The 17,500-nt window shown below is 43.8% G+C and overlaps 1 protein-coding gene across 4 annotated transcripts in view; it reads right to left on the minus strand.

Moving 5' to 3' along the window:
- Positions 1-6,350: 6,350 nt before the first annotated feature.
- LOC139375350 (estrogen-related receptor gamma-like) overlaps positions 6,351-17,500 on the minus strand; it is a 298,381-nt gene continuing 287,231 nt past the window's right edge. For all 4 annotated transcript variants that reach the window (XM_071117051.1, XM_071117052.1, XM_071117048.1 and 1 more), the window contains exon 8: positions 6,351-9,665. In XM_071117051.1, the coding sequence (XP_070973152.1) occupies positions 9,421-9,665 (245 nt within the window). In that variant the 3' untranslated portion in view covers positions 6,351-9,420. The remainder of the gene's footprint in view (positions 9,666-17,500) is intronic.

Raw genomic sequence — 17,500 nt, forward strand, 5'->3', positions numbered from 1 at the left:
TTATGTGTAAGGGATTTCGAAAAGGATCGGAGGACCAATATGCGGCGTGGTAATTGTCCATGGTTCTTTTAATAAGAAATATTTAACATGAACACAACTGAATACAAAAACAATAAACGTGGAACGAACGAAACCCAAAACAGTACCGTGTGGTGAAAAACACAGACATGGAAACAAACACCCACAAACAAACAGTGAAACCCAGGCTACCTAAGTATGATTCTCAATCAGAGACAACTAATGACACCTGCCTCTGATTGAGAACCATACTAGGCCGGAACATAGAAATCCCCAAATCATAGAAAAACAAACATAGACTGCCCACCCCAACTCACGCCCTGACCATACTAAACAATGACAAAACTAAGGAAATAAAGGTCAGAGCGTGACATTATGTGATACATGATGCAACCACAACCTCAACCTACAAATACCTAGGTGTCTGGCTGGACTGTAAACTCTCCTTCCAGACTCATATTAAACATCTCCAATCCAAAATTAAATCTAGAATCGGCTTCCTATTTCGCAAAACAAAGCCTCCTTTACTCACGCTGCCAAACATACCCTCGTAAAACTGACTATCCTACCGATCCTTGACTTTGGCGATGTCATTTACAAAATCGCCTCCAACACTCTACTCAGCAAACTGGATGCAGTCTATCACAGTGCCATCCGTTTTGTCAGATATACCACCCACCACTGTGACCTGTATGCTCTAGTCGGCTGGCCCTCGCTACATATTCGTCGCCAAACCCACTGGCTCCAGGTCATCTATAAGTCTTTGCTAGGTAAAGCTCCGCCTTATCATAGCTCACTGGTCACGATAACAACACCCACCCGTAGCATACGCTCCAGCAGGTATATCTCACTGGTCATCCCCAAAGCCAGCACCTCCTTTGGCCACCTTTCCTTCCAGTTCTCTTCTGCCAATGACTGGAACGAATCGCTAAAGCTGGAGACTTATATTTCCCTCACTAACTTTAAACATCAGCTATCTGAGCAGCAGCTGTACATTGCCCATCTGTAAATAGCCCATCCAGTCTACCTACCTCATCCCCATATTGTTTTTATTTACTTTTCTGCTCTTTTGCACACCAGTATTTCTACTTGCACATCATCTTCTGCACATTTATCACTCCAGTGTTAATCTGCTAAATTGTAATTACTTTGCTACTATGGCCTATTTATTGCCTACCTCGTCACGTCATTTGCACACACTGTATATAGACTTTATTTATTTTCTATTGTGTTATTGACTGTACACTTGTTTATTCCATGTGCAACTCTGTGTCGTTGTTTGTGTCACACTGCTTTGCTTTATCTTGGCCAGGTCGCAGTTGTAAATGAGAACTTGTTCCCAATTGGCCTACCTGGTTAAATAAAGGTGAAATAAAACAATAAAATAAAATGCAATCACAATGAAAGTATTCAAAACTTCTGAATCCACCCATTTTTCACTTTGCAGTTTTAGTGTGCGTCATGTCCAGGCCGTACTGCTGTAAAGCAACACATTTCACTGCACCTATCTGGGGTTTGTGACAATAAAACAAGTCTTTATAAAATATATATATATAACAAAACAGCTATTACAGACTTCAAACAAATGTCTAATTAAAGTTGACAACATGGGGAGCTCTTATAGTAAGTGTTCTGAATGCAGCAACATGTTTCTTAACATGGATTGTGGATTAAACAAATGTACACTAATGTCTACTGAAAGTTTACAACAAAAAATGCACTTTCTCTCTCTCTCTCTCTCTCCCTCTCTCTCTCTCTCTCTCTCTCTCTCTCTCTCGCGCCACACACACACACACACACGCACACGCACACACACGCACGCACACGCACACGCACACGCACACGCACACACACACGCACGCGCGCGCGCACACACACACACACACACACACACACACACACACACACACATGTATCCGCTTATCCATTGATACCAGGCTAAACATGCACTGTCCCCAAAAGTTATTTTTTGTAGGTCGGACCGTGTGTGTGTGTGTGTGTGTGTCTGTGTGTGTGTCTGTGTGTGTGTGTGTGTCTCTCTCTAGGGAAGGGTAGCTGTGAAAGCCCATTACCACTGTGTTTGTGTGTAACCAGGCCTGTGAATCCCAGAAGAGGCCTAGCGTTGATACTGAGAGGAAAAATGGCTGCACTCTGTGACAAAACGGCATCAGTGCGAAGCAGCGCACATTAGCACCTCACAGATGACAGCACCCAAAACAGATATGGCACCCAAGGAGCTTGACCCCAATGGCACTGAAGGGCCAGAAATCACATCCCCGCACAGCGAAACCACCATGACCTGATAAAACACACAGTGAAATTACAAACGGAAGGGAATAGGGTTAACTCAAAGCTGCCTGTCTGTATAAGTTCCTTATGTTTTGAGATTTTATGTTATAGGTGTTCCGGGAGAGTTCAATTTGTTCAACAGAATACACTAGTTTGTGTCTTGTAATTTTATTAGGATCCCTATTAGCTGTTGGAATAGCAGCAGCTACTCTTCCTGGGGTCTTACATTTGAGATATGAGGAATATGCTTTTATGGTTCCTTTCTTTATCATTATCTGCTACTCCCTACCCCTTTTAGATTCCCTTAGATTCGGCAGGCCTTCCTAGCTCTAATGCATCGGGGGAAGAGAGAGAGAGAGAGGTGGGTGGAGAGAGGTAGAGGTGGAGAGAGAGATGGAGATAGAGCTGGAGAGAGAGGTGGAGATAGAGAGGTGGAGAAAGAGAGAGGTGGGTGGAGAGAGAGAGGTGGAGAGAGGTAGAGAGAGAGGTGTAGAGAGAGGTGGAGAGAGAGGTTGGTGGAGAGAGAGAGAGAGGTGGAGAGAGGTAGAGAGAGAGGTGTAGAGAGAGGTGGAGAGAGAGGTGGGTGGAGAGAGAGGTGGAGAGAAAGATGGAGAGAGAGATGGAGAGAGAGGTGGAGAGAAAGGAGAGAGAGGTGGAGAGAGAGGTGGGTGGAGAGAGAGAGAGGTGGAGAGAAAAGTAGAGAGAGAGGTGGAGATAGGTGGGGAGAGAAAGAGGTGGAGAAAGAGATGGAGAGAGAGGTGGAGAGAGAGGTGGAGATAGAGAGAGGTGGAGAGAGAGAGGTGGAGAGAGAGAGACATGGGTGGAGAGAGAGGTGGAGAGAGGTAGAGAGAGAGGTGTAGAGAGAGGTGGAGAGAGAGGTGGGTGGAGAGAGAGAGAGAGGTGGAGAGAGGTAGAGAGAGAGGCGTAGAGAGAGGTGGAGAGAGAGGTGGGTGGAGAGAGAGTTGGAGAGAAAGATGGAGAGAGAGATGGAGAGAGAGGTGGAGAGAGAGGAGAGAGAGGTGGAGAGAGAGGTGGGTGGAGAGAGAGAGAGGTGGTGAGAAAAGTGGAGAGAGAGGTGGAGATAGGTGGGGAGAGAGAGAGGTGGAGAAAGAGATGGAGAGAGGTGGAGAGAGAGGTGGAGATAGAGAGAGAGTGGAGAGAGAGAGGTGGAGAAAGAGAGACATGGGTGGAGAGAGAGAGGTGGAGAGAGGTGGAGAGAAAGGTGGAGAGAGAGAGAGGTGGGTGGAGAAAGAGATGGAGAGAGGTGGAGAGAGAGATGGAGAGAGGTGGAGAGAGAGGTGGAGAGAGAGTTGGAGAGAGAGATGGAGGGAGATAGGAGTAGAGAAATCGAAATAGAGAAAGAGGATGAGAGAGATAGAGGGGGAGTTAAAATAGTCATTAGAGATGCACAGGAGGTCTTGGGGCGTTCCACAAGGTTAACGACAACGGCACTCAGCAGCTGAAATGCTCAAGTAGCTTTTATTGTATCATAATAATGAATCAATGGTATAAAGATAAAATAAAATAAATGAACTCCGAAGCCAAGCAGTAAAACGTTTGTGCCGCGGCGTTGGCGACAAATAATAAAAAATATTTTAAAATCTCTCCAGCACCATTGGGCCCTGCTCGGCTAATATCTACTGATGTCATCTTGTTGAAAAATATTTGCCTGGAGGTCAACGCTCCCCGTTTGAAAGGCTTGAACGCTTCTGCTTCAGAACATTAAATATCTGCCCACATTACTGCTGCTACGTATTAACAGAGCAGAGCTGGGGACAGAGGGCACATGGCTGAACGTTGGGGGTTTTAGTTGGAAGAGGGAGTGGAATAGTCCAAGCCGAAGAGAAGCAAGAGATCGATGGTTGATTGTTTTTGGTGTTAGACCTGCCAGCCTTCTTTCTCTTCCTCTTCTCTGGTCTTTCCCTCTCTGTCTCTCTCTCCTGGCGGACGGTGGAGTTTTTATTCCTCCTTCATCTCAGCTCTGTGGTTTATTGACTCTATTGTGAATGGCTGACATGTACTCTTATGTACGCCTATTGACGTGGACTGGGACGACATAGAGATATTACGTGTGTCAAAGAGTCACGTGGCCATCCCTCCCAATCTAGTCTCCTTGATGTCACGTGGCCATCCCTCCCAATCTAGTCTCCTTGATGTCACGTGGCCATCCCTCCCAATCTAGTCTCCTTGATGTCACGTGGCCATCCCTCCCAATCTAGTCTCCTTGATGTCACGTGGCCATCCCTCCCAATCTAGTCTCCTTGATGTCACGTGGCCATCCCTCCCAATCTAGTCTCCTTGATGTCACGTGGCCATCCCTCCCAATCTAGTCTCCTTGATGTCACGTGGCCATCCCTCCCAATCTAGTCTCCTTGATGTCACGTGGCCATCCCTCCCAATCTAGTCTCCTTGATGTCACGTGGCCATCCCTCCCAATCTAGTCTCCTTGATGTCACGTGGCCATCCCTCCCAATCTAGTCTCCTTGATGTCACGTGGCCATCCCTCCCAATCTCCTTGATGTCACGTGGCCATCCCTCCCAATCTAGTCTCCTTGATGTCACGTGGCCATCCCTCCCAATCTAGTCTCCTTGATGTCACGTGGCCATCTCTCCCAATCTAGTCTCCTTGATGTCACGTGGCCATCCCTCCCAATCTAGTCTCCTTGATGTCACGTGGCCATCCCTCCCAATCTAGTCTCCTTGATGTCACGTGGCCATCCCTCCCAATCTAGTCTCCTTGATGTCACGTGGCCATCCCTCCCAATCTAGTCTCCTTGATGTCACGTGGCCATCCCTCCCAATCTAGTCTCCTTGATGTCACGTGGCCATCCCTCCCAATCTAGTCTCCTTGATGTCACGTGGCCATACCCTCCCAATCTAGTCTCCTTGACTTCCACTACCTTTGTCATTACCTATATTAAGTGAAACAGAGAGGACAAAGTCAACACCAGGAAGAGCAGAAAGAGTTCCCACTGTTAGTGTGTGTCCACCAAGTCTTGTTTAGAAGTATATTTGTGTGTGTGTGTGTGTGTGTGTGTGTGTGTGTGTGTGTGTGTGTGTGTGTGTGTGTGTGTGTGTGTGTGGTAAAGAAGCACTCGGTACCTACAGAAAGGTCAAACCTGGAAGCATGTTTTAATATTGCTCTACCGTTATCCTGAATGGCATGATGGGAGTAACACATCTGAACTGATCGTAGTTACAGAATCATAGGTCTCTCTTTTTGCATTGGACAATATATACAATGTAAAATAAATACATTTACACAAATGGACATATTGTTGGAGCACACTGTATGATACACACGTCACAAAAATATACAGGTAATCGTTAACTGATGTGGAGCACATCTAGAACTACGGACATGTCTCTCAAGGCGTCCCAGCAATTCCTGGTCGGAAAGATTTTTCAGATATTTTTTCAGATATTTTAATCATATATTATTTTTTCCGTCTTTCTTAACCTTTTCCCCCTCCCTCTATATTGTCATACATGTGCATGTCAGACAGCCAGGATATACCCTAAGCACACTCGTGGTATGTATAAGCACACCTCGGCATAATTACCTACTTGACTAACACTCACTATTCTCCTTCACTTCTCATAAAAAATAGCAGTTGTTTGTACATGTTCATTTCTTTATTCCGTATCTTCTAATGATAAAATAGTCCAATAGATACAGCATTGATCTAATTCAAACACAAAGTGCAACGTCTGTCCGTCTGTCTGTTGCACAGTCATATTGCTTTAAATAACAAAATCCCGTTGGGAGAATAAACGCCCTCGTTCGTTATGGCTCCTCTCTCTCTATCTTCAATATGATCCATGAAAGGTGTTGAAAGATACACAGCAAAACCTCAGTATGATTTAAGATGCTACAACTACGTGAGTGGGCCAACAATATATGTGCCGATAATTTAAACAAGAGCAGTGTTGTTATGGTAAGAATATTGAATATTTAATGGTGTAGCTAATATGCTTAACCATGTCTTGAGACTGAAAGGTACAATGTTGAAGACTAAGCCTTTGACCTTATTCAAGGTTGGTCAAATATTGTTCAACATCAAATTCAGCTCAGCTTAAGTCACCTCTGAGAGACGGTTGTGTTCTCTTTCAGCTCCTTTTATTGGCCAGTACATAGTATTGGTTTGAAAATGGACAAACAGTTGACAGAAACATCAAGTAGAAACAGAAACAGACAGAGAAGAAGAAAACGGCTCTCTCCCAGGAGTTGTGGAAATGATAGACGAGCCAACATGTTTCCCACAACAACTCTGACATTATTGTCTTCCTCATTAGTGAGTATAGAGAATTCAGGCCCAATACACAACTGCAAATAAAGTCAAACACCACTGCCAGATCATGCAGTATCTGAAGTGTTAACCATGTTCAAACTGACACACCAAGCTAGCTGCTCTCGCAAAAATGGTCATTAGATGTTGACATGAAACCACACCTGGCCTTAAAATATAGCTTTAAAATTCAGAGTGAGTATAATTTTCCTTTTATCTGCAATTGATTCAACTGGGGCATTTAGGAAAGTACTTTCAGTTAAATACTTTCTCCAAATCATGCTCTATTCTTTATGTTTAGCCAATGATGAATAGATGGTACAATAGATGGTACAGTAGTTAACACATAGGACCAAGGAAGATGATACATTCATTAGAAACACAACCCACCCATTAGTCCTAGAAAATAACAACATTTTAGTCTTTCTTTTTTTCATTGCTTTTAGTAAACACACAACGTTAACTCCAAAACAAAACAAAAACATTTTTTTTAAATGTTATTTCCCTTCGCAACCTCAAAGAGTTTAGATAATGTTACAACGTAGCTGTTTCTGAATGGAAAGCAGTATGTACAGTACAGCAAGTTATCAAAAAAAAGTCAGCTATCGTTCGGAAGTACTCAAATGTCTTTTTACTTGGATTTATTTAAACCTAAGATATACAACGTTATTCTACAAGAAAGTTACACAAAGGATCCCTTTTGAAATAAGTTGTTTCTTCCTTTAGATATGTGTTATCCTCTTCTACGCCAGTATAGGTTATTATTATGATGATGATGATATAGTCGTTGGATCTGTTGATCTAGCAGAACTAGCTAATAGAAGAGCCTTGTTTCCTGGGAAGTCGGTAGGTATGTGAGAACACGCCGACCCTTATCTTCTGAGTATTTTCTCTACTTCTAACCTGTGACTAAAAAAGCGCACGCCACGAGCACTGGAACCACCACCAGAAAGTACACAACGACGACGTTGGACGAAACAAAAGGGAAGAAACAAAAGCAACGAAAGAAAAGAAAGGGAGCGTTTTCAGAAAAAGCACAGCAAACATGAAACACTGAGAGGCTGAACTACAATTTTTCATTTTTTTTCATTTTTTTTTCTTTTTATTCCAATAAAATGTATTAGATTAGAATTATAATCTGTTAATTTACAATATACAATGGTTAAGAAGGTTCAGAAAATACCCCTTACTAATAATACTGACATATCTGTTACAGAGAGTGATGTAGGTTACTTGATTTATCGTTTAGGTTCTCAACTGGAACCAGTTGCCATTTTATATTAGATTACGTCATAATCTAGATTTTGGATATTGGTGTTCTTAATCTGCTTACAAAAACCCTGTACCAAATCCCAACCTCATTGCTTCCTATGACCCAGTTGCTGATAATAGCTTTCCTAAATGCTAGTTTAGTATTATATCTTGGCTATAGATTACTGTTGTTGGTACAAGGGTGGTCTTCAGAGTCTAATGCATGAGTTATTTGCTTGCCTCCACATTCATGGTGCTTCCCTACCCTTGGGTGAGTTTGAGTCTAAGACTATGTCATCTAATAGCCTATGGCAAGCACAGAGAGAGAAGCTACACCTGGTAGAAATGTTAACATTTCCCAACGAAGACTGGCACAAACATTAATTGCATACATGTTAATATGCACCCTCCTTTTAAATGACTATTGCTTGGAGAAGATAAAATTCGATCCATATATATATTCATATATATATTCATATATAATTGCTGAAAGTGGTAAAGCTGATAGAAATAAACATTTATTGATTGATTTCTTATTAACACAATATAAACTAAATAAAATAATCATAGACCATATATGATGACCGAATCATATACTTGCACCATTATTCTTTTCAATAAAAATAAGACCAACCAAGTTGCAACAACCATAAATATGTCCCTTCAGCACTCCTGTACCTCTCATTCATATTGCATGAGTGACTAAAGCTTCACCATCTCCCTGAAAAGGTAACAATAACAATCAAGTCACTACTTCTTGTCTGTAAAAACACTTTGGAAGACAACAGAAAGGGGTAAACAGGAAGTCTAATAGCTGTAAGTGATTAAAATGACAAACCCAAAGGGAAGGCTGGGGGTGATGACAACGATCTTATCGGCTGGCATGTGGGAACTTTGTGTGTGTTCTAACACTGTAGTTAAGCAGGCCAGACTCAGACTATCAGATGAGGTGTTTGGGGCTGATGTTTAAGTTTGCTGAACATCAACTGAATGGATCTCCATCCTTTGGCAGGACAAGTCTCCTCTCCTCTTGTCTTATCTTTCCATTATCCATTTCTTCATGAAAATCAACAAAAAGTACTTGTTAAAGTTCTTTTTTCTTCTGCAGAGCATGTCCTGTAAAAACTGGGAAACTGAGAAGAAGAAGCTTTACAGTCTATCTGCTGCTAAGACAACCAGAGCAGTGTCTCTCTCTCTTTTCTTTTTTAAATTCCTCCTTTCACTATTTTTAGCAGTCAATAGTCAATAATCACATTGTTAATAATTCTTATATGTATAAGTGACACGAGGTCGATAGTCAATAGTTTACAGTGCCATTGTTACGGTAGCTGGTTTATGACTTGGTTATAGTTTGTACACAGACGACCCTCCAGCAGAGATCTCGTCTCAGTGTCAGTGTCTCCCCTAATGCACGGAGGTCAGAGATTAAAGTTCAGAGGTTACTCCCACCGATCTTTCTCAGTGGGCGGCGAGTTTGGGAAGTTCAGATGTCATGTGGGGTTTTGGGGGGTCAATGGGAGGAGCCTGTGTGTGATTGACTGACATTTCGGAGGTGGTGGACGTGGTTGGCCAATCAGACCTTGGCCTCCAGCAGTTCCAGGAAGAGTTTGTGCATGGGGACCTTGCCATCCTGCTTGATGCTGTAGAAGTGCTGCACAGCCTTGGTGGAGGTCTGGCGGAGCAGGGGCAGGGTCATCAGCAGCTTGCCTGCCCGACGAGGGTCCTCCGGGTGCTGGCCTGCCTCGTAGTCCTGCAGGGCCTCGTGGAGAACATCCTGGAGCTTCTGCACCGCCTCCACATCCTCTACGTGCATGGAGTCTACAGGGGGAAAGAGGGAGGAATAAGAGGGAGGGGGGTGGAAAGGATGGAGAGGTTAATCACACATATCCCACATTAGTTATTGTGGTCAAATTTGTCTCCACTTTTGTAGATTGGGGTGATCAGTCCTTGGCTGCAAATATTGGGGAAGATGCCAGAGCTAAGGATTAAAATAATTTAAGTATAGCCAATTGGAATTTTAGGATTCCATCAACACCACAGGCCTTTTGGGGTTGGAGGGTTTGTATTTTGTCCTGTAGTTCATTAAATGTAATAGGAGAATCCAGCGAGTTCTGGTTGTCTTTAATAGTGATCATGTATATGTGTTTGCTTATTCTTCCTTGTTATAAAGCCCAAAAGATTGGAGAAGTGGTTTACCCAGACAGTACATCTCCATTTTGGATAGATAACTCTTTGTGTTGTTGTTTGTTTAGTGTTTTCCAATTTTCCCAGAAGTGGTTAGATTCTATGGATTCTTCAATTACATTGAGCTGATTTCTGACATGCTGTTCCTTCTTTTTGCTGTATTGTTTTAGTGATTCCCCATAGTGTGAGGCGCAGGTTTTCTGGGTCTTTGGTTGGATATGTTTTTACATTTCTTTCTTAGATTTTGTCATTGTTTTTAATTTTCTTAGGTTGTCTGATAGGGAAGCTGAAAGGTCAAATGTATTGTTTATGCTTTTTACTGACAAGTTTACACCTTCACTATTACAGTGCAATGTTTTGTCCAGGGTGTTGTCTAAAAGGGAATTAATTTGTTGTTGCCTAATTGTTTCTTGTTAGGTTTCTACACTACTTTCCTTCTATAGGAAAACTTTCTATAGAATTTCTTAATTTTGTGCAGTTCCTTTGGCTTTGATTCCTCATGATTGAGTGTTGCTCTGTTCAAGTAAACTGTGATTTTGCTGTGTTCTGATAGGGTTGTCAGTGGGTTGACTGTGAACGCTCTGAGAGACTCTGGGTAGAGGTCAGTGATAAAGTAATCTACAGTACTACTGCCAAGGGATGAGGTGTAGGTTTCCCTACCATAGGAGTCCCCTCTAAGCCTACCATTGACTATGTACATACCCAGCATGCGATAGAACTGAAGAAGTTGTGACCCGTTTTTGCTGGGTATTTTATCATAGTTCGGTCTAGGGGAGTGTATTTGGGAGGGAATGCTGTCACCTCCAGTTAGGTGTTTGTCCCCTGTGTGCTGAGAGTGTCAGGTTCTTGTCCTGGCATTTAGGTCACCACAGTCTAGTACATGTCCCTGGGCCTGGAAATGGTTAATCTCCCCCTCTAGGATGGAGAAGCTGTCATCGTTAAAGTATTGGGATTCTATTGGGGGGATATAGGTAGCACACATCTTGCAATAATTTCCTTATTAATTTCTTGTCGCATGTAAAATGTTCCTGTTTTGACAAATTTAATAGAATGGGTTAGGTCTGCTCTATATAAAATTAGCATTCCCCCTGAGTTTCTTCCCTGTTTCACATCTGGTAGTTCGGTGGATGGGACTACCAGCTCTCTGTAACCTAGAGGGCAACCAGTAGGTCCATTTCCTCTATACCATGTTTCTTATAGGAGGACAATGTCTGTATTTCTGATTTCTTTGACGAAGTCTTGGTTCCTTCTCTTTAGGCCAAAGGCAGATGACCTCAGACCTTGTATATTCCAGGATGAGATAGTGCAGGCTTTGTGTTCCATAGTGTGTTGATGTGAATTTTGTTAAACTCTCTAAACCCCACCACACGTACACACACCAACACACACAGCTCGCTCCAAAGACACGTTCAGATTTTCATGCTTCTGCGTTTGGGTCAATACTCTAACCCTTATGTGTGTGTGTGTCTGATTCAGGATGCTCTTAGTCATCCGTCACAGGGACTTTGGCAGTGTGTGAGTGTGAGTGTGTATGAGTCAGTGTGTGACAGGGACTTTGGCAGTGTGTGAGTGTGAGTGTGTATGAGTGAGTGTGTGACAGGGACTTTGGCAGTGTGTGAGTGTGAGTGTGTATGAGTGAGTGTGTGACAGGGACTTTGGCAGTGTGTGAGTGTGAGTGTGTATGAGTGAGTGTGTGACGGGGACTTTGGCAGTGTGTGAGTGTGAGTGTGTATGAGTCAGTGTGTGACAGGGACTTTGGCAGTGTGTGAGTGTGAGTGTGTATGAGTGAGTGTGTGACAGGGACTTTGGCAGTGTGTGAGTGTGTATGAGTGAGTGTGTGACAGGGGCTTTGGCAGTGTGTGAGTGTGTATGAGTGAGTGTGTGACAGGGACTTTGGCAGTGTGTGAGTGTGTATGAGTGAGTGTGTGACAGGGACTTTGGCCATTGAAAAGTGACCTGTGATCCGACAGGAGCCCCCGGCAGAAAACAGATTACACACCTTTACTATGCTGCAGAGCCAGCAGCACTAACTATCACACACACCTTTACTATGCTGCAGAGCCAGCAGCACTAACTATCACACACACCTTTACTATGCTGCAGAGCCAGTAGCACTAACTATCACACACACCTTTACTATGCTGCAGAGCCAGCAGCACTAACTATCACACACACCTTTACTATGCTGCAGAGCCAGTAGCACTAACTATCACACACACCTTTACTATGCTGCAGAGCCAGCAGCACTAACTATCACACACACCTTTACTATGCTGCAGAGCCAGCAGCACTAACTATCACACACACCTTTACTATGCTGCAGAGCCAGTAGCACTAACTATCACACACACCTTTACTATGCTGCAGAGCCAGCAGCACTAACTATCACACACACCTTTACTATGCTGCAGAGCCAGCAGCACTAACTATCACACACACCTTTACTATGCTGCAGAGCCAGTAGCACTAACTATCACACACACCTTTACTATGCTGAAGAGCCAGCAGCACTAACTATCACACACACCTTTACTATGCTGCAGAGCCAGCAGCACTAACTATCACACACACCTTTACTATGCTGCAGAGCCAGTAGCACTAACTATCACACACACCTTTACTATGCTGCAGAGCCAGTAGCACTAACTATCACACACACCTTTACTATGCTGCAGAGCCAGCAGCACTAACTATCACACACACCTTTACTATGCTGCAGAGCCAGTAGCACTAACTATCACACACACCTTTACTATGCTGCAGAGCCAGCAGCACTAACTATCACACACACCTTTACTATGCTGCAGAGCCAGTAGCACTAACTATCACACACACCTTTACTATGCTGCAGAGCCAGTAGCACTAACTATCACACACACCTTTACTATGCTGCAGAGCCAGCAGCACTAACTATCACACACACCTTTACTATGCTGCAGAGCCAGTAGCACTAACTATCACACACACCTTTACTATGCTGCAGAGCCAGCAGCACTAACTATCACACACACCTTTACTATGCTGCAGAGCCAGTAGCACTAACTATCACACACACCTTTACTATGCTGCAGAGCCAGTAGCACTAACTATCACACACACCTTTACTATGCTGCAGAGCCAGCAGCACTAACTATCACACACACCTTTACTATGCTGCAGAGCCAGCAGCACTAACTATCACACACACCTTTACTATGCTGCAGAGCCAGCAGCACTAACTATCACACACACCTTTACTATGCTGCAGAGCCAGCAGCACTAACTATCACACACACCTTTACTATGCTGCAGAGCCAGTAGCACTAACTATCACACACACCTTTACTATGCTGCAGAGCCAGCAGCACTAACTATCACACACACCTTTACTATGCTGCAGAGCCAGTAGCACTAACTATCACACACACCTTTACTATGCTGCAGAGCCAGCAGCACTAACTATCACACACACCTTTACTATGCTGCAGAGCCAGTAGCACTAACTATCACACACACCTTTACTATGCTGCAGAGCCAGCAGCACTAACTATCACACACACCTTTACTATGCTGCAGAGCCAGCAGCACTAACTATCACACACACCTTTACTATGCTGCAGAGCCAGTAGCACTAACTATCACACACACCTTTACTATGCTGCAGAGCCAGTAGCACTAACTATCACACACACCTTTACTATGCTGCAGAGCCAGTAGCACTAACTATCACACACACCTTTACTATGCTGCAGAGCCAGCAGCACTAACTATCACACACACCTTTACTATGCTGCAGAGCCAGCAGCACTAACTATCACACACACCTTTACTATGCTGCAGAGCCAGCAGCACTAACTATCACACACACCTTTACTATGCTGCAGAGCCAGTAGCACTAACTATCACACACACCTTTACTATGCTGCAGAGCCAGTAGCACTAACTATCACACACACCTTTACTATGCTGCAGAGCCAGTAGCACTAACTATCACACACACCTTTACTATGCTGCAGAGCCAGCAGCACTAACTATCACACACACCTTTACTATGCTGCAGAGCCAGCAGCACTAACTATCACACACACCTTTACTATGCTGCAGAGCCAGTAGCACTAACTATCACACACACCTTTACTATGCTGCAGAGCCAGCAGCACTAACTATCACACACACCTTTACTATGCTGCAGAGCCAGCAGCACTAACTATCACACACACCTTTACTATGCTGCAGAGCCAGCAGCACTAACTATCACACACACCTTTACTATGCTGCAGAGCCAGCAGCACTAACTATCACACACACCTTTACTATGCTGCAGAGCCAGCAGCACTAACTATCACACACACCTTTACTATGCTGCAGAGCCAGTAGCACTAACTATCACACACACCTTTACTATGCTGCAGAGCCAGCAGCACTAACTATCACACACACCTTTACTATGCTGCAGAGCCAGTAGCACTAACTATCACACACACCTTTACTATGCTGCAGAGCCAGCAGCACTAACTATCACACACACCTTTACTATGCTGCAGAGCCAGTAGCACTAACTATCACACACACCTTTACTATGCTGCAGAGCCAGCAGCACTAACTATCACACACACCTTTACTATGCTGCAGAGCCAGCAGCACTAACTATCACACACACCTTTACTATGCTGCAGAGCCAGTAGCACTAACTATCACACACACCTTTACTATGCTGCAGAGCCAGTAGCACTAACTATCACACACACCTTTACTATGCTGCAGAGCCAGTAGCACTAACTATCACACACACCTTTACTATGCTGCAGAGCCAGCAGCACTAACTATCACACACACCTTTACTATGCTGCAGAGCCAGCAGCACTAACTATCACACACACCTTTACTATGCTGCAGAGCCAGCAGCACTAACTATCACACACACCTTTACTATGCTGCAGAGCCAGTAGCACTAACTATCACACACACCTTTACTATGCTGCAGAGCCAGTAGCACTAACTATCACACACACCTTTACTATGCTGCAGAGCCAGTAGCACTAACTATCACACACACCTTTACTATGCTGCAGAGCCAGCAGCACTAACTATCACACACACCTTTACTATGCTGCAGAGCCAGTAGCACTAACTATCACACACACCTTTACTATGCTGCAGAGCCAGCAGCACTAACTATCACACACACCTTTACTATGCTGCAGAGCCAGTAGCACTAACTATCACACACACCTTTACTATGCTGCAGAGCCAGCAGCACTAACTATCACACACACCTTTACTATGCTGCAGAGCCAGCAGCACTAACTATCACACACACCTTTACTATGCTGCAGAGCCAGCAGCACTAACTATCACACACACCTTTACTATGCTGCAGAGCCAGTAGCACTAACTATCACACACACCTTTACTATGCTGCAGAGCCAGCAGCACTAACTATCACACACACCTTTACTATGCTGCAGAGCCAGCAGCACTAACTATCACACACACCTTTACTATGCTGCAGAGCCAGTAGCACTAACTATCACACACACCTTTACTATGCTGCAGAGCCAGCAGCACTAACTATCACACACACACGCGCACACACACACACACACACACACACACACACACACACACACACACACACACACACACACACACACACACATACTATACACTAGTATGTATTCCTTACTGTATCTATTTCCTATAGAAAGGCTCAGGCAACAATAAAGGGTCGCTTTAGCTGGAGCTGTAAATTCTTTAACTTATTCCATAATTCATTTACAACATAGTAGCTTTTTTTGTCAGTAAAACACTATCCTCCTAATCAAAACATTTGCAACCATTTTCTAAGGTGTTTGTCCACTGCTGTTAGATAAAATGCCACGTAGAGTAAGACTAGAGAATCAATGAGAATTCAATTAACTCTTAAGGTGACATGAGACTTAATGTGATTTGGCTGTTAGTTAAATGAGAATGCTAGTCAAACATTGTGTGAATAACTTCTGTTTCTTAGCTTTATAGGAAAGAGATACACTTCTCCCAGAGTGCTTGACAATTATAGAATCAAGTAGATATTATTATCTGTGTGTGTTTGTGTGTGTGTGTTTGTGTGTGTGTGTGTGTGTGTGTGTGTGTGTGTGTGTGTGTGTGTGTGTGTGTGTGTGAACATGTTCTTTAAGAGTATGTTTCTAATGAGCAGTGGGTTAAACAGGGACTGCTAAAACCCCCATACACACATGCACACACACCTTAACATGTGAATCACGTTCAGTAGCATTCTTAAAGATTCCCATTAATGCAGACGATTAGCTTTCAAGGAATTAATTAATTGTCCCTGCCCTTCAAAATGCTAACGCTAGCTTTCTGTTGTTCTTGCCCTGGGCACTGGCTCACAATGCATCTATCCCAAAACTGATAGAAATAAATTAATATAGTAATTCATTAAGGACTAAATAGTAATTGTTACTCAAACCTTATAGTTTTGATCATAAACTTGTCTGCATCACTTCTTGATTAGTTCCTGTCCTCTCACATCATTGACAGACATCTCCAACAGTAACCATTTAGCAGATGTTTTTATCTCAAGTGTCCTACAGTTAACATATAATGAATATTCACTATGTGGGCCATGCAGGAATCTGATACACACACACATCCACTCCTGTAAAAGTGCAGCTTGAACTGAACTGCTGTGAAGGACTCCAGCTGCTATCAGTCATTAAAAAACACATTTTTCTAAAGATACACAATGCCCAAGTCCTCTCTGGGGTGCACTTTCTGACAGAAGGGCTGGCACGGGCTCGTTTTCTCCCACTTTTTCCCCACTTGCCAAATAGTGAGTCGTCATCCCACCGCCAGCAGAAGCAATCTGCTCTTTCATTTTTCAGCGTGGCTGGCCCGGCCTGAGATTGATCCCGCACATATGGCCCCAGCAAACAAACTGTCAATACGTTGAGCGCTGGAGAATTTCAACAAATACCGCCTGCACATTGTGTCCCATTTACCACGTTGTATTGACTGTTTCCTTCTTTTAATTAAAGGGAAACCTGCTGGCCGGAAACCAAGATAAAGTTCAAAGATGGGGTCACCGAGGGAGGGGGGGGTCACAACTTATTTAACAGGCATCTGAGGAGAACACTATGCTAATTGTAAAAGGGGCATCCACTACTTCGCTTCAGGGAGATGGTGGGGGATAGCGAGTGTGTCAGTGTCTCAATGTGTGTGTCTACTAGAGAGGATATTATTAAGTTTGTGTGTGTGTCTGTGTCTCAATGTGTGTGTCTACTAGAGAGGATATTATTGAGTTTGTGTGTGTCTGCTATGGGGCTGTATTTAAATCACCTCTTTGATGGTGATTCTCTTATTAGTCTCATGGGAGGAGGGGAGGAGGTGAGGAGGAGGTGGGGGGGGAGGAGGGGAGGAGGGGAGGAGGTGGGGTGAGGAGGGGAGGAGGAGGAGGAGAGGAGGTGGGGAGGAGGTGGAGGGTAAGAGGA

This window comes from Oncorhynchus clarkii, chromosome 19 (assembly GCF_045791955.1).
Source record: "Oncorhynchus clarkii lewisi isolate Uvic-CL-2024 chromosome 19, UVic_Ocla_1.0, whole genome shotgun sequence".
Classification (NCBI taxonomy): domain Eukaryota; kingdom Metazoa; phylum Chordata; class Actinopteri; order Salmoniformes; family Salmonidae; genus Oncorhynchus; species Oncorhynchus clarkii.